General features: G+C 46.1%; 2 protein-coding genes across 4 annotated transcripts in view; one reads left to right on the top strand and one right to left on the bottom strand.

Annotated features, from left to right (window-relative positions):
• Positions 1 to 2,586: 2,586 nt before the first annotated feature.
• Positions 2,587 to 10,976, top strand: LOC125702111 (fibrinogen-like protein 1). The gene is made up of 8 exons (XM_048965012.1): positions 2,587 to 2,721; positions 4,207 to 4,288; positions 5,594 to 5,804; positions 6,817 to 6,976; positions 8,084 to 8,181; positions 8,260 to 8,348; positions 9,595 to 9,785; positions 10,784 to 10,976. Exons 2-8 carry the CDS (start codon positions 4,217 to 4,219, stop codon positions 10,971 to 10,973), a joined length of 1,011 nt encoding a protein of 336 aa, XP_048820969.1. The 5' UTR covers positions 2,587 to 2,721; positions 4,207 to 4,216; the 3' UTR covers positions 10,974 to 10,976.
• Positions 10,977 to 10,997: 21 nt separating this feature from the next.
• THSD1 (thrombospondin type 1 domain containing 1) overlaps positions 10,998 to 17,459 on the bottom strand; it is a 30,729-nt gene continuing 24,267 nt past the window's right edge. For 2 of the 3 annotated variants that reach the window (XM_048964989.1, XM_048964998.1), the window contains one exon: positions 10,999 to 17,107. In XM_048964989.1, the coding sequence (XP_048820946.1) occupies positions 15,741 to 17,107 (1,367 nt within the window). In that variant the 3' untranslated portion in view covers positions 10,999 to 15,740. Of the gene's footprint in view, positions 17,108 to 17,459 lie in introns of all 3 variants that reach the window. The other variant, XM_048965006.1, reaches the window with a different exon arrangement.

The raw sequence follows: 17,459 nt of genomic DNA, 5'->3' as shown, positions 1-17,459 counted from the left end.
CATGTCTTCATGCTGAGCAGCTCTGGGGAAGCCCAGCAAACCACAGCTGCAGGAATATCCAGAGCTGTCCCAGAGCCCCTCTGTTCACTTTTGTCCACTGCTTTCCATTCTTGCTGTGCTGGCTGTGCATTTAATGCATGAATAGTAGTTTTTTTACGAGTGTTATTCAGCACCTACGTACTTTTGCTGGGAGCAGGGAAGAAGAAAGCAGGGTGGGGAAGTTTTTATTTAATGAAATGGTTATTATTTGCTGACAAGATCACTGAGTGTCTTGTGAAGAGAGAACTTGGTCTCCTTCCAAGTAACCAAACAGGAATTTGCACTGCAGTACGTGTGTGAAGCACGTGTATTTCAGACCCAAAAAAAAAGTACAGCCCCATTGCCTAGAGACTTCAACATCTGTGAGGACGCTTTATTGCTCACACTGTCCGCGTTCTGCACGATGACTTGGTCGTTTCACCTCAGGGCTAGTGAAGCGGTGCAGGAACATGTCTCCCTGCTGGAGCTGCCTCATGGGAACTCAACCTCGTGGCAGCCTCTCTCCAGTACTTCAGGTATTCCTGACTCTTCTTCTAGCCTGGGCAAATAAATTCATCATGAAATAGATATGCAAGGAACATGTTCCAGCTGACTGGGATTTTCCCCATGCAGACACTGTCGAGGCTATCACCACTGCAGCCCTGAACAGAACATGGGCGTTCCGGGCCTCTGGGCTCTGAGAGGCATTTGGAGGTCCCTGAAGAAGGGTTGGACTTTGAGTTCTCACTCCTACAAAGTGGCAGTCACTTAACATACATGCAGGGGTTGTTCCCCAACCAGGTTTGCAGCCCCACTGCCCCATTCTACCAGGGACCAGCTGGAGTTGGAGATGTGGGGTCTGATGGCCACCATGGGATGCTGCAAACACCCATGGCTGACCATATTGCTCTAATGCTGCTGCTGCTGCTGGCTGGAATCCATTGTGCTTCTCTATCCAGAATCAAGATACGTCCATGGGTTGAGAGGACATGCATGCTGGCCAGGTAGGCAAGAGCATAGTTTGGTGTGTGTCATCTCAAGCACTGTCTGACTTGCTCAAGCTGAGAAAGGGACAACGTGGATAAAAGCAAGAGAAGAGCTGAGTGACACGGCCCCAGGGAACAGCAGGCAGACTCCATGTGCTCAGGGGCATCCAAAACAGTCTCAAAAGCCTGCCTCAAAACAAGGGTAGTGAATAAGTGGTGAGAAGAGCACTGCTGTCACGGATTTGACCAGATCAATCTATGTCCGTGACAGGGGCGACAGGCCTCTGCCCTCCCCCCCCCCACCCCAGTCCCACAAAATGGGAAGGAAGGAAGGGAGGAAAAGAACAGCGGCAACAATCTATGGAGGAAAACTTATTTTACTATAATATCGGAATACAAGATAACACAATAGATACAATTTAATTGCAATTGAGATTAATAAATCAGACAAGATGAGAGAGAGAGAGTTCCCGGGACCGATTCAAACCTGAAAAGCTTGGAACGGCTAGGAAAGCACCTCCAGCACCCACTGCAAGGCAGCAAGAGAGCGCCCCCCCCACCCGGAAGGGCCAGATCCCGTGACTGCTGTAATGTACAGGGATAGGTACTTGGAATTGGGGCAGTGACACTTTAATGCCCCGTACACTACATGATGTTTTGATGTGGAATACTGAAACCCAAAAACAAAAACAAAAGCAAAAAACATAGAACCATGACAACTGCTTACATAACCCTTTTGTGATGAGATGGGTCAGCAGTTCCTGATGAAGAAGACAAATTGAATTTTTAAGAAATAAACATCACTGCTGTGCTTTGTAAGAGCTGTAAAGTCCTGTTTAGTGAAGAGTAATAGAAAAGTTTATGAAGGGCTCACTTATATACCTTGTCTTTTGGCTCCACAGCCCCTCCTCTGACCTCAGCCCTGTAAAATGGAGCATTCCTGCTATTATATTTGAAATAATCTGTAATTCCTTGGCCATAATGCAACTGGATGCACTCATCTGTTTGCTTTTTTCTCTCTTCCACAAATGTCCTTGTTTGTGTTAACTAGCAAATCCCATCATCCAGCTCCGAGGAGTTACACAACTGTAAACCCTCTGAGATTTCAGCTGAGTATCAAATCTTGCTCAACACCCCTGCATTCACCTCTTGGTTCAAACTTTCAGCTCTTTCGGCGTTACGGCTGCACTGTGCTTTTTACATATAAACCAGATCAAACAGCTAAAGAAACACCCAACCACAAAAGCTGCATTCGTTCCACCTTGCGGGGCTTACTGAAATGAGCCTGGCCGTATTAAATATGAGATAAAACTCCCACGGGGAGCATTAGTCTGAGTGATTCATATACACACTTCAGCAAGTCAGTCTTGTTTGAGCTCCATGGTCAGATAAGGTGGGTAATGGTGCACAACCAGCACAGTCACTCTCATCTGGAGAGCACCACATAACTGTTCCTTATTCTATGTGAGGCAGCAGGGTAAGAGCAGTATTGGGTAACAACAGATACATCAGGGTTAGTGTAAAACTGCACGTGTTTTGTGTGCAGCTGCCTGTTGCAGTGAAGCATTTTCCTGAGCCCTTGATGTGGGCCATCTGGAAAGGAAAATCTACTCAGCCTTTAGAAAGAAAGCCAGGATTATGATCACTTTATTTTGCAGTTGACTTTCAAGAGAGATATTCGTATCAGGAGGAGGTCTGAAGGAAAGGCGAGTTGCAGGTATGTGGATTTAATATATGTTGATAAAGGCATAGCCAAAATCACTTTTTTTTCCACTCCAGACTTCACTACCTATTTTTCAGGAGTCATTGCTCCAATCCATCCTTCCTGTTACCTTTTTGCTTCCACCCTCATTCTCTGCACTGGGCCTGATCCTGACCTCAGTGCCAGAATGTCAGCATGCTGCAGGGCAACGGGAAGGAGAAGTACCAGCAATCCTGGGCTCAGGGGGAACCATTCTATAACTCTGAACTCTTTTCTCTGTCATCTGAAAAAATGCCATGTGCCAGAGCTCACACCTGCATGTCTCTTATCAGTGACTTCCACAGGGCAGTTCTCTTGGTTTGCCTTGGCCCTGCTTCCAGGCAGCTCCCCTGTCACAGCAGCTTTGCCAGCTCTATATGCAGCTGCTGCAGCGATGCTGCTAGAGTTGCAGCTGAAGCAAAGCAAGTCTTGGGAGTGCAGATCTGGGGAGCCAACTTTTTTGCAGCACTTCCAGATATGAAGAGGGGGAGTTGCTTTATCCCATTTCTCAGATTTTGTTTTATTCTTTTACGATTGTTTTGTTTTTTGTTTTTTAAGTGCACCACGCAGGCACACTATGAACAATCTGTACTGTTTGCTTGCACTCAGCTGCATGTTCCCAGTGGTGGTTGTTTATGTGTTTTTTTATAGCTGAGCCTCAGCCCAAAGCCCTGTCTGTGTGCTGGGGCAAAGAACAGCAACAGAGGTTTTTTTTCCCACTTCCCCACTGAAAAACTGAAAACTCCACTGAAAACCATCCTGTGCCTTATCTGTGCTCACTCTGCAGCTCCCCTACTAATAGACAGCTCTGTGGAGCTCAGAAGGGAAAATCCATATGCTCACTGAACCAGGAGGCAAAATTCCTGTTATCTGTGGGGAGAAAGGACTGCATGGGGACTATTTAGTTTTGATAATCTATTCTGACAAGGAGCACTCTGGTGAGATGCTGAGTAACTTCCCATGTGTGTGAGCACCAGAGAGAGGGGGCAGAGCTGCTGGAGCATCACATGGGGGGTTTGTTCCTCCAGTGCAGCAGAAGCTTGGATCAAACCCTCGGCCTCCATGTCAGCACACTGCACTGATGTTTCAGCTTCTCCCTTGCATGCACCTTTTCTCCCATTCTTTCCTGTCTGTGGCTTCAAGTTACCTCCTTAACAAATAGAATAGAATTACAGAATTGTTAAGGTTGAAAAAGACCACTAAGACCACCTAGTCCAACCACCAACCCATCCCATCATGCCCACTGATCCTGTCCCTCAGTGCCACATCTACACGGTTCCTGAACACCTTCAAGGACAGTGACTCCACTTTGCCTGGGCAGCCTGTGCCAGTGCTCACCACTCTCTGTGAAAACATATCCATTCCTGCAGCATTTACTGGGGAGTTAAATGTGATTGTGATGTAGGGGTGAAGGGGTAAGCTGAGAGAGAAACAGTGCAGTCTGTCAATGCTTCTTTTCAGGTGATAAGAGATGAGTGTGTTGATGTCCTGGTGGCTGCTGCTCCTTCTGGTCAACTTTGGCTCATCTGCACCCAGGTTTTCGGTGCGTATGCCTCAACCAGTGTCTGTACAGCCTCTCTGTGATATGCCAGTGGTTATCATTTCCAGTCACATAGGGATGGGTGTCCCCTGCAGACAACGTGGGACTGCAGGAGCTTACGACTAAGTGAAGGTTACTCCTGCTGCTGATAACAAGAGTTTCACAGCATTAGGGGCTGTGCAACCCTCCACATGGCTGGACTGACATTGCTAAGAATTGCAAGCAACAACAAAAAAGCCCTTTCAAGGGAAAAAAGAAAAAAAAGATGGGAAAAAAAAAAAGATTTTACGGCCAGCAAAGAAATACTCCATTCCATTTCCTCAGGGAAAACTGTCTTCTTTTTATTCATTGCAATTTAAGAAGCAGGGAAAGAGGAGCTAGACATAGTCTGAAGCAATCCGTTTTCATCTGATGAGCAAATTACTCTTGGGCCAGCCCAAAGAGGTACAGAGTTTGGCAGAGGTGAGCCCAGAGCTGTCTGCAGCAAGTTCCTGTGTGGCTCCAACCTGGCAACACTCCTCTGCAGGGGAAAACAAACAAGTGGAGGAAAAGAAGCAGGCAGCTGGGCAACCATGTGTTGGCACACAAGGCAATCTGCTGTCCTGCTTGTTTCTCTCATGCCTAGAATTGGGCCTGCTCTGGTGTTGCTCCAACCAGCTTGCTCAGAGCAAAACCAGCAGCCGGTTCTTATGCACACCTTTTCTTGGAAGATAATTTGCTCTGTTCTGTTGATGTAACTAATGGAGTAACATCAGCCACAGACTGCTGAAAGTCCCAGCCACAGCGGGCTGATTCTGGTCTTGATTATATTAATGCAGCTCTGAAGTTACTCCACTTATCCCAGTAGGCCCACTGCTTTTCAGCTCTTTCATCTTCCAGTTTTACAAGATGTTTTTGTACCTCACTGGTTTAGTCTGGCTGCAGTGCAAGAGCAAGGATTTTCTGCTCTTATTACCCTGAGCAGTTTCATAGTCTGCAAAATTCCCTTTGATTTCCTTAAATGAGCTGAATGACTTTTGTCCAAAGTAATTTTCCACATATCTGATGATATTCTGCAATGCTCAGATAGTGGAAAGACCATTGCAAGAAATCACTTTTCATTGGGTTCAACTCAACAGCCCATGCTGCAGGACTCACACTTCTTAGAGAGGGACTGCTATCATAGAATCATCTTGATCCATAGAGGCAGAGCAATGTGCTAAGGTCAAGAGGAGACACGCACTCATTCCCTCTCTGCCCCTCTGTTCCTATCACTGATTGAAGTGTGTTTCTTGTTCTTTCTTTTCATTTATTTTTTCCCCCCCACAGGAAAATGATATTTGTTTCCTAGACAACAGTAAATTGAGGCAAAGGTTAAAACATCTTCAAGATCTGCTTTACTTATATGAACTGCAGCTGAAGGACATCCTGGAGAACAGTTATCATAGGACAAAAAGTGGGCTCTTCTCAGGCAATGGGAGCATACAGCTTGAGACTCCTTTACCCACAACCAGTGGAAATTTGATAGTCTATGACCAAGGTACATTTTGCATTAGTCTGTGTGGAAATGTCAGCTTGCAAAAAAGTTTAGTTCTTCCTGCAGTGTCCCTTGTATCACATTTTATTCCTGCTAAAAAATGTTCAAGTGGAATGTGTTTTAACACGCAGTCAGGTACGTGGAAGGAGAAGGGCAAGCTGTGACCTTGGTGCCAGGAGGCTTCCCTGGGGCAGGATTCACCTGGCCCAGCTTTAGGCAGCCAGCACCCAGCTACCACCCAGCTATCTGCAGCTAGGTTTTCACCCACAGACTCTGGTGCAAAGGAAAAAGCATGGTGCAGCTCTTTTCCATCAGACCTGCTTTAGACATGTGCTGCAGGAGAAGATGGGATGCAGGCACTGCAACCTGTCTGAAAGAAACCAGCATTCCTGTTCTGTTGCATGGTAATGCACAGGCATGCTCTGCCTCTTGCTGTCACTTTGATAATGCTGTCATAACTTGAATCATGGACTGTGGCCGTGATTTCATCCCTGATGGGCTTTACTCTAAAAGTATGAATCCCTGCTGGAGGCGGTCACACAAACTCACCTCTAGCTTTAGAAATTTTAGGCCTTTATCCAGTTCAAAGTACAGCTGAGGTTAAGTTTCCACGTGGAAATTTAATACCACTTGCAGTGATGCTAGATCTGTATTGTTCTGGGAGTCTGAAGTATGCACAACAGCTGGGCCCAGCCAGCTGCCCACGCCATTCCCTGGTCTCTGCACGGTACCTGCTGACAGAGCCAGCCCTGCTCCCACATTCCATGTGCTGTAGCCCCACCTGAGCTGCACCTGTCCCCTTCTCACTGCATATTTGGGAATGACTCCCAAGGCTCCAAAGCCCTGCTCGGAAAGTCAGCATTGCTAACACCTTTCTGACCTGTCTGCTTTGTCTCTGCAGGCCTTGCAGAGCCAGCCAAGGTTCCATGTCCTATTTCTCTCAGTGATCCCCTCTCTCAGCTGCACGCACCCCCTTGCGTTCCCTCATGTAACAAACTGATTCCATTCTGCCCAGATTGTTCTGCAGTGTATAACAGGAAGAAGACCAGAAGTGGCTACTATCGAGTCAGGCCCAGGGCAGACCAAGAGCCTTTCCTGGTGTACTGTGACATGTCTGATGGTGGTGGGTGGACTGTAATTCAGCGGCGGAGTAACGGCAGAGAGAATTTCAACAGGTAGGTGCCTTGAGGTGCCACCAACAGAACCTTCAGTGAGACCCCCAGCGCCCAACGGGTGGCAGGACCCAAGGATTGGGAAGCAGGATATGCAAGATAATAATGATGGTAACTCTTTGCATTAGGGCAATGTGTGGGTATATATTGGTAACAGGAGGCCACTTTGAAGATGGATTTATAATACCTGTTCCATGGTCGTCTGCATTTGAGAGTGTATGTGCATGCATGTTTGTATGAAGCAGTTCAGTTGGAAGGGGCCTATAAAGATCATCCAGCTGCCTGGCCACCTCAGGGCTAACCAAGAGTCAAAGTGCATTAGGAGCAGGACTATCCAAATGCCCCTTACCCTGTTCCTGTGTTTGATGACCCTTATGGAAAAAGCTTTTTACCTGGAAAAAAATGTCCCCATGAAGATTAATTATAGCTCACAGAGTTTTAGGGCATGTCTAATGTCTCTTAAATCAAGTGCAACCCATTGTAAAGCTACATCAACTGGCTCTAAGCTAGCCTACCCAGAGGAGGGTAGCTATCTAGCCATAGTGATTCAACTTTTAGCAGAGTGAAAAACATTTTGAGGAGTAGCACTGACAAGTAAGTAGGTCAGGCAGATTTGAAATCCCCACAAACAACCTGAGAGAGGGAATAAAGGCAGGGTTAATTAAATTAGAAATATCAGTACACAGGAAGTATATGTGAATATCAAAGACAGCACAGAAATAACAGGAGGTTTTAAGTTACTGAAATGATTAGAAGAATGTAATAACATAAGATTTATCTTAAGAACAACAAAGCTACAGGATTCTGGGGAAAAATAAGTATGTATCCTTAAAGGACAAGTTGCCACAAGCAGTGACTTCGCAAAGAAACAGAAGTGAGAGTGGTCAGTGAATTAAAAATAGGTTTAAGTGGAACAGGAACACAAAGCAGATCCAGATATCTTCCTTCCAGCTTCATCCAGAAGCTTTTGTATGCAGCTTTTGCTCATTTTCAGATTCTTCACTATATCACTTTATTCATCCAAGACTGTTATATCTATGAGACTGCAAGTATCACCAAGTGACACTTGTTGCCCCCATATGCTGAAATTCATATTTGTATCTACTGCAGGAAGTGGAATGATTACAAACTGGGATTTGGGAAGTTCCAGGGCAAGAATGATGAATACTGGCTGGGCAACGACCACATCTATGACCTGCTTGCTAGAGGTGCAAGTATTCTCCCTCTGCTGATTTTTCCAATTCACCTGAGATAGTTCCTCTAACAGGAGCCCACTTTGTGCTTAGGAGAGAGCTCATTAAAGATTGACCTGATGGACTGGCATGGGGAACGACGTTACGCAGTGTATGAAAACTTCCAGCTCACCAGTGAACAGGTAAGAAATGGGGAGAGCAATGACTTCTTGTTTTATCCACACAGCGTCAGCCTTCAGCATCAATCCTCTACTAAGTGCCACAGGCAGAGAAAGAGACAAGCAGATCTTTCATGTACTTCCATGTTTGCATTCTATCTGTAGACAGCAAACTACTGAGTGCAGGGGCTGCACCTCTGAACCCCATGTGTAAGTACCCCACATACCCTGCGTGGACCAGTTCTAGTCCCACCTCCATCACTGCTCCAGAAATGCATGCACTGCGTTTCATTTGCAATTAGAGCTTACTTATGAAAAGTTTTGAAAATAACCATTCTCCTTTTTTTTTCCCCATAAATAGAATTGGAATGTGATATGAGGAAAATTCCACATCACAGAAGTAATCATCCACCTCATATCAAATGTTTCTCAGAAATGTTAGCTGCACACAGACAGTTCTATCAAGAATTCTTAAGAGGACAGGTCTGTTAAACTAAAAATCAGATGACTTGTAGGTCTTAGAGGAGAGAAAATGCTACAGGACTTGTTGTAGTTGAACCATGACCAGTTTATGAAAACATCTGCTTGGCACAGTTTCCTGCAACAGGTGTTGTGACCAATGAGCCAGGCAGAGCTTTCCAGCTTGTTGCATAGTGTGTCAAATGATTCATGGCAATCAATAAAACCTGAAGCCCTTTGTGTCAATGCTAGTATAATAGAAGGGCTACTAAAATGATGAAGAGACTGGAACACTGCTCATATGAGGCAAGGCTGGGGGAGCTGGGCCTGCTCAGCTTAGAGGAGAGAGGGCTCGGGAGGGAACTAATCCATATGTATAAATACCTGGAAGGAGGGTGCCAGGAGGATGGGGTGAACTCTTGTCAGTTGTTCCTAGCGATAGAACGAGAGGCAGTGGACAGAAACTGAAACATGGGAAGCTCCATCAGTACACAAGGAAAAACTTCTTACTGCATGGCTGACAGAGCACTGGTACAAGTTGCCCAGAATGTATGTGGGGTCTCCTTACCTAAAGATATTCGGAAGCTGTGTGGACACACATAACATGCCATAGGGAGCGTGCTTGAGCAGGGACCAGATGGTCTCCAGATGCCTCTTTCTACCTCAACCATTCTGATATTCTGTAAATCATAAAGCCAAAAGTCACCTGTGGCTTCAACAGCCACTTATTTGACAGGGGATACAATGGAGAAAATTTGATATCTCAAAAATAAGAGCTGATATCAAAGACACATTTCACATCCCGTTGCAGGACAACTACAGGTTGTGGTTTGGCACCTACTCTGGTAATGCTGGTGACGCTCTGTCTGGTGGAAGCAGTTTTGAAGATCAGTGGTCAGCCTCTCACAGAGGAATGCAGTTCACCACATCTGACGAGGATCACGATCGATTCCTGGCAGGCAACTGTGCATTGGAAAGCAGTGGTGGTTGGTGGTTTAACAGGTATGGAAAACAGTTGATTCTACTCAGCCTTTGGGAGTACGAACAGGGTGTGGGTGGCAGTTCTGCCAAGAGTACCTGCCTGCCTTGCAGCAGATGGAGGTTGCTGTTGGCACACGCCACCTCTCACAGCTAAATCTGACATGTTCATACCAACAGGAAAACAATCTGCTACTTTTGTTATGAAGCCAAGCAGGTCAGTTGCATTCATTTTAAGAAAATAGGCCAGAATAAAAGTACAGGGGGAATGACTTGGAAGAAGAGCCTGACTGAAAATTCCTTGGAAGTGCTTTGGGTTATATCCTAAGAAAGAAAATAGTCATAGACACTGCAAGAGGAAGAATGCAAAAGTATTTTTATGGCACTTGTAAAGGGGGACATGCTGCTCCTTACTTTTCCTGGTGATATGTTTTCCATTTGGGTATGCCCACAAAAAGCAGATAGAGTTCACCAGCCTCAGGAGCATAGACATCCCACCATCGGGAGTTTTCCTACACTTTGGCACAGGACAAACCTCTTCTTTGTTTAGTCTAAGCCCCCATTGCATACAATTTGAAGTCAGTGGGGCTACAAAAGTGTGCATCAATACCTAGATTCAAAGACATCTGCATTTTTAGGTGTTAATACATAGTTACCCACACTTGAGCTGAAGCATACCACAGACCTCTCTGCGTTCAGGGAAATGAATCACGTCCCTGGTCAGTACATTCAAAGCAGCCAGCAGGTTGTGTTATCTGACCAGAGTTGTTGTTTACTTTAGGATGACCCGCATACTTCTCTTGGCTCCACTGACTGCATTAACCAGTTCTCCATAGGTAGCAGTAGGATATCAGACATCTAGTTTATCACAGGTGTGTCCAGTGTCTGAACCTGTCAATGAATCCCACCCATGGTATTTCCAAACGTCTGTTGTGTGAAAGTTGTACCTTGTTATAACAACGCAACGTCTTCCCAGGCTCAACACGATCTCCTTTTTCCCTCCCCTACATTATTGTTCCAAGGTGCCACGCTGTAAATCTCAATGGACATTTCTACACAACAGGGAGGTACAGCGGATCCCATGACGACGGCATTGTTTGGGCTACGTGGCACGGGATGTGGTACTCGCTCAAATTCTCGGCCATGAAAATCAGGTCTCCGTTCTTTGTTGACGGCGAGAGCGGAGATGGTGAGGATGGTCAGGGCAGCTGAAATCTGCTGCTTTGAAAAGTGAAAAAGTATGGGATGAGTTTTGTACAGTAATAGCCAACTTGCTGCTGCTGCCAACTGTCAAAACGGCACTGCAGTAACTGTAGTTGCAGCTGTTTCTACTAGCTGAGTTGAGTTGTTTGAGCACAGCCAGCCAACAATCAAATGAAAAATGTAGAGAAGAACACAGCTTCCTTTTTCAGCAGTTTTTGGGACCTCACTGCAGAGTGTTCTGAAAAGCTCTCTGGATCCTGAATGATCAAGCACGTTCTTTTAGCTAGCTGTACTCCTCAAGGGTAAGTCTTTCTCATCTTGTGATGGTCAGTGCCTGAGAACATGGTAACAGAAATAATGAAGTGATAAGGAATTGGACTTCATCGGGTGTGCCCTCATTAGAGCTTGGATTTGGATTAGCAGCATGTTTTTAAGCAACTCTCTATGGTCACCAATTGCTACACTTCAGTTTCAGAACACACCTAGAATGTGAAACCAAGCCAGCAGATGGATGTGCTCCAACAGCTGATCAGCAACCTGACTACTTTCAAGTAAGACTACTTCAAAGTAAGCCCCCACAGCATGGGCAGCGTTGATGCTGCATTTCACTGCCCCCAGCTTTGCTCTGCAGAGACACTTCTACAGCATATGGGGCATGCTAATGCAATCATAGACAATGCTGGCAACTATAGTTAAGTCTAGATTTAAATGAGGCAGATTTTACTAAATTTAAGATTAGAACAGATACCCTTGGGAGTTCATAAAACGCAATCATAATCCATCTCTATGGTCTCATGCAATTTACCAGACCACTTTAGAATTACTGAATCATAGAACTGTTAGAGTTGGAAGGGACCCCCAATGGCCATCTGGGCCAACTCCCCTGCAATGAACAGGGACACCTACAGCTCCATCAGGTGCTCAGAGCTCCGTCCAGCTTCACCTTGGGTGTCTCCAGGGATGGGGCATCCACCACCTCTCTGGGCAACCTGTGCCACTGCCTCACTAAACCTATTGTAAGACTTTTTCTTTAGCAAAGGGGAATTAGAATGCAGAAAGGGATTGAAACATAAGGCACAGTGCATTCATTATCTCATCTGACTGAAATAAAAGAGCATAAATGACTGAAACAGAATACTGAAAATTTATTTTCCACAAGTTGTTGAGAACAACAAGTCAAAATGAACAGTATTGTCACGTTGATGCAAATCATTTAACTACTGTGTTGTAGGATGAGCCTTTTTGGTTTTTTTCTGAACTACAATTTTTTTAAACAGGTTATTTTTCATTTATTTGCTTTTAGAACAATACATGTTATAATTTGTATTATATAGCCATAAGTGTGAAATAAAACCATCTGAGTAGCACTTAACACTTTGTATCTGTTTTTAAACAGTAGGAAATTGAACAGAAGTTTGGATGAGAAAGCACATAATGCAGGAATTTCATTATTTTGTTATCTCTGGCACTTAGATACCTCCTGTCCTGGGTAGTTCAGAGGGGTCTGCAAAGTAAATCTAATTTTTATGTCTCAGGCTGTCCTGGAGACAATGCAGAGACGTATGAATAGTCAGTGTATCATTTGGTTTGATTCCCCTGCTTTTTCAGGAGGTAAATCCTGTTCTCACTTGTTCTAGACACCCCAATGATTGCAGAAGTGAATGCCTATGTGCAGTGGGCTGGTGCTGCAGGGAGACGTTCTCCTGAAGTCCATGCCTTGATGACACCACATCACTGTCCTCTTCCCAAGAACTGGTGTGGGTCCACGTGGAAAAACCTGCACCTGTATGTCTGCAGTGAGCTTGCCCTTGTGAAGAAGGACCTGCTAACAACCAGCAGTCAGTATATCATTTTAGGGAATCATGGAATCATAGAATGGTTTGATCCTTAAAGATCATCTATTCCAACTCCTCAACTGATCCCTTCTGCATTTTACAATGGTAAAATCAGTGTAAAGCCTTAACTGTATGTTGAGAACATAAGAAATCCCTTTGCATGTCATATAATGAGGCAGCAAGTGATATGGTACCAAGAGCAGGAAGGACAATTTTTGTTTAGGCAGAAGACACAGAGAAATGTGAACAACTTCAGGTTTTGTTAAGGCCTTCTAGCAGGCATATGATGCTCAGCCTTCATTCTTCAGGTCTAGGGAAGCAGAGTAAAGACTCAGCTGGTGAAACTCAACTCTGCATGCTGGAAATCAGCAACGCTACCAAAGGGCCAGCATTAGTGGTTTGACAGATTGCTGAGCAGCCAATAACCCATCTGATGCCAAACCACCAAGCAGAAGCCGTCAACAGGGCTTACTCTGACAGCTGTTACCCAGTCCAACCCTCCAATAGCCATAAAGCCTCAGGAGTCCATTATCCAAAGCCATTACAGTTGGACTGCCTTCAGTCTGCACCGGTATTTTGCTGCTTTTCTCAGACAGAAAATGGGGTCAAGATCTGTCAGCTTGGGATGGAAGGGAGTCTGATTCATTCACTGGTGCTTTAGGTTTGTGATGTCCACCTCATGCACTGCAGTCACCGGAGGGAGCCTGACGTTGAGAAGAGGCTGCAGAAAGCCTTAAGGCCAAGTTGGTTGGGGCCCTGGGCAAACTGATCTGCTACTTGGTCTAGTGGCTGGCAGCCCTGCCTGTGGCAGGCCTGTTGGAACTTACTGATCCTTGAGTTCCCTTCTAACCCAAGCCATTCTGTGATTCTATGAAAGCAGCAACTGGCTTAGAGCAGAGCTGCCTCTTTCTTGTGCTGCGAGCCCCTTGGAGACACAAGAGTCACAAGGCTTTGGGCAGGACCCCACAGCACCTAAAGCAAACCCTACTGAGTGTTTCAGAACCCTTTTAATCTTAATAAATACCATAAAGTGACACTAGACAAGTACTAGTTTGATCTGAGGACTACTGTCAAGCTCAAATACCTCCCACTGAAGGTTTTATTAAGGCTTCCTGAATGTCTTTATGCAGTACATTTGATCATCCATTTCTCCAGGGTCTCCTGCCTCACGAGACTGTAAATATGTCTCGCAGCACTGTAGCTCTGAAGCTGATGGATCACTGCTTCAGGGCAAATGCGCTTCGCACAGCCAAGTTTACCTTAGCACAGGGGTGGTAAGTGAGCTAAGAGGTAATTGCTCTAGAGATCTGGTTTCCAGCTCATTTAAGTCAATTTAAAGACCAGTTACGTTTGATTAGCTTTGGATTGGTCCTCAAGTGCGGACATGTTCTGAGCTGCTGTAAGCAGCACACTGAGCTGACAGCTGATGGGAACACGTCGCCGTGCTGGAGCAGCTCTGGGAAGAGGCTGCACTCAGCACGCTGACACTCAGGCCCCGAGCTCCAGCAGCAGCTGCAAAATGTTCCATCGGCTGTAGAGCCCAACTCCGGCGGCCAAATGCTGACATCCTGCCTCCTCCCAGCACAGCGAGCCCTGCCATACAGATCAGGCTGCTTATGGGGGTGTTTGAAGACTGACAGTTCTCTGCCTGAACCCACCTTCTCTCATCCCATCCTCTGCTGCCAGCATCTTTTCTTTCCTTGCTTACGCCCAGCAGTGCTCCCCTTGTCCCTGCAGACTCTGAAGAGGCGGCTGCTCCAACGAACGCCAAGCAAACACCCTGAGTCATTCTCGCTGGCCCGAGCTCTGTCTCTGCTGTCAGTCAGGGTTTCGACCCAGCTCTGAATTCCTGCAACACTGTGTAATCACAATTTATAATTCCTGATTTTAAAGCATGAAAAAGAAAACACCAATGTAACTTTTGCATTTCACCTCCAGGTTCTCTGGGAATCGACAGATGTTGACAAGCCTTTTTCCTTTTGATTTGCAAACCAGGTATTTACCAAATAAATGTGTTCTTTGCAGGGTTTGTCCATAATTTATTTTGAACTTGCTGCAGTAGTATTACTGTCATTTAATCGACACAGAAAATAAACCGCTCAATAAAGGCAATGATGGTCACAGAATGGGCGGGTGGTCAGACGGCTCCCACTGCCCACTATGGCTATCCAAGCACTCCACTAAGGTTTCTGAGGGCTACAACTTAATACTTTTCTTTGCCCCTCCCATCAGCATGCTCTTTTTTACTATCTCCTGCAAATATCTGCACATCACTGTATTTTTTTGCTATAAATACTGGCAGAAAGAGAACATCAAAGCGCCGAATGATGAAAAATACCCCCTCCATTTTCTCTCCAAATGTGCAGTATGCACTGCTTGCACTTTCACCCAACCAGCAAAGAGAAGCACCAACACATGACATATTTCAGCAATTACAACCAATCAACACAGCTCAATAATGACCACAAAAAATGATGGAAATCGCTCGCAGCTTGGGGTTTGTGCTTCCTAAATGGGAAATGATTCACTAATTAGGACAGATGTTTGGAAAACGGATCTCTTAGGACATCATCATCTACTAGTAGAAGGTTTTCATGAGACGAAAATGTCTAGATCAATGGGGTTCATGATGTCTGAAGCATGGAAGGTGACTGCTTTATGCAACAAAACCCAGTGGATCGCTCCTGTGTCACGCCTTCACTGACACGAGCTTTCCCAGGGTATCATGTGTGTATTTTTAGACACACACATGCAAAAAATAATTATATGAAAGCACTTTCTAGTCATTATATAGGAATGCGTTCCCACAAGTCAGACTTTGGGATTTCCCTCCTTCTCCAAGAGGAAGAACATAATTCCCACTGCTCCTCTCAGCAGAATCCAGCAGATGTTGCAGACCCGCTCCCGCACACGCCCCTCCTATGCGGTTGCACTGAGTCCCTCAGATCACAAGCTTCTCAATACTTAAAGTACTCCTTTCATCCTCTTCGTTTGAGCCAAAATACCCAGGGAGATCGATCATTTGCTGCTCCGCCTCCGTTAAGCCAAAGGTGGTATTATCGTAGAAGGCAAATTCAGGGTCCACCGGGAAGCTCTGGCACTTGTCCTTTCTGTACTGGGCAGGGCTTACAGCGAGGCCTCTCTGGTAACTCTCTTTGCCAGCAGAGCTCGTTTCCTTCCGCCAGGCACCTTTGGGGTTAGGTGAAGAGCCCCGCTTACTCCTGCTGGGCTCAGGCTTTTCAGGGGCCCTGTCCTGACTGGCATGTTGGCGATCGGCGATCAGATCCAGCTTCTTCACAGGCGGACATGGCCTGTGGTGGCCTTTTGTGCCATGTTCACACATCGGCGCGGCGCCGTGGGGTTGATCCAGCTTTTCAGGGGTTGGGTTTGGGTTCCTCGGTTTTGGCCGCGTCCTGTCTTCCAAGCACTGGTCCCACATCCTGCTCCTGGAGGTATACAGAGGAGTCTGCCGGGGGGTGAGGGTGGACATGCTTCTCTCTCTGAAAGGCCTGGCCTTCTTTGTTTCATGAAAGCTGGCTGTTCTTCTAAACTGAGGGTTTCTGTGGCAGCCCCTCTCGGACAACTCACCTCTGTTATCCGGGTGTTTGAAATGAGCTCTTCTTGTCAAGGTCTGCGTGGGGCTCAATGCAGCACCGGCCTGGGAGAACGGAAAATCCAGCCTCGGGTTACAGCCTTCTCCTAGGAATTTGGGCTGACCGGCCGGCTGGTCCAGAAACGGAGATTTGATCCTGAATTTGTTGGCCACTCCCTCCTCTTGGGTTTCTGCACTCAGGGGAAGCATCGTGGTGGCACCAACAACCGTGTCCGTGAGGGGGTTCTGAGAGACGTGGTACACCTTGGTGGTCTCAGTCAGGCCCTTCTTCTTCATCTCTTTCAGCTGCTGCTGTGCGAGGCGGTAGCTGAATATCGGAGGGATTATTTTTTGGGCGTTTGGCTGAAAGTTCTCGCTTCCAGAGGCATCGTCTTCTTGGGCAAACTGAAGGCTCCGCCTGTAGGTCAGAGGAATGTGAACAGGGGCATCCCCTACTTCGGTGAAGCTGTCCCGCTGCTTGTTGCCCTGGCAGATGTTCTCCTCGTCAGAGTTTTTTCGGAAGCCAGGGGAATGGACGGAGTTCCGATGCACGGCCGTGCTGCACTTCTGAGCTCTGCAGAGCTTTCTCCACAGGGTGATGAGAACAGTGGCAAAGATGATGAACAGGCACAAGGAGATACCTGTGATGGTGACTATGTTGTTTGCTTTCTGGTCCTCTCCTGGCTGGACAGAAGGTGGGGTGGGAGGCTTGACAGCTGTAACAAAGAGCACAGTCTGTCACCAGAGTTACATTTGTCAACAGAAGTTGGTATTTTAGAATGGATACTTCAATAGAGTAACTAATTAATACAGTACAGTAAGTGGTCTGCCTATACGATTTGCTCACTGCAGATGACTGACTGCAGATGGCTCACTTCAAAGTGGCAGGAACAGATCTACTTACTTTAAATCAAGGGACCCACAGATCATTCAAATGTAATTGTCACCTTTGCCTGTTCTGCTCTTTCCAAAAGACACTCCTAAATAAGTGTAAAACAGGATGATAATACTTGCCCTCTTTTATAAAGTACATCAAGATCCCCTGCTGAAAAGTAATGCAAAGGAGTA

Source organism: Lagopus muta, chromosome 1, assembly GCF_023343835.1.
Source record: "Lagopus muta isolate bLagMut1 chromosome 1, bLagMut1 primary, whole genome shotgun sequence".
NCBI lineage: Eukaryota > Metazoa > Chordata > Aves > Galliformes > Phasianidae > Lagopus > Lagopus muta.
Note: the sequence above shows the minus strand (reverse complement) of the source record. Positions and strands in the feature narration are given on the sequence as shown.

Bases quoted from the DNA above. Each gene is read 5' to 3' on its own strand.
- LOC125702111 (XM_048965012.1), top strand. From the start codon at position 4,217: ATGAGTGTGTTGATGTCCTGGTGGCTGCTGCTCCTTCTGGTCAACTTT. The intron at 5,805-6,816 runs GTACATTTTGCA...CATTCTGCCCAG, and splicing joins TTTGATAGTCTATGACCAAG to ATTGTTCTGCAGTGTATAAC. The intron at 6,977-8,083 runs GTAGGTGCCTTG...TATCTACTGCAG, and splicing joins GGCAGAGAGAATTTCAACAG to GAAGTGGAATGATTACAAAC.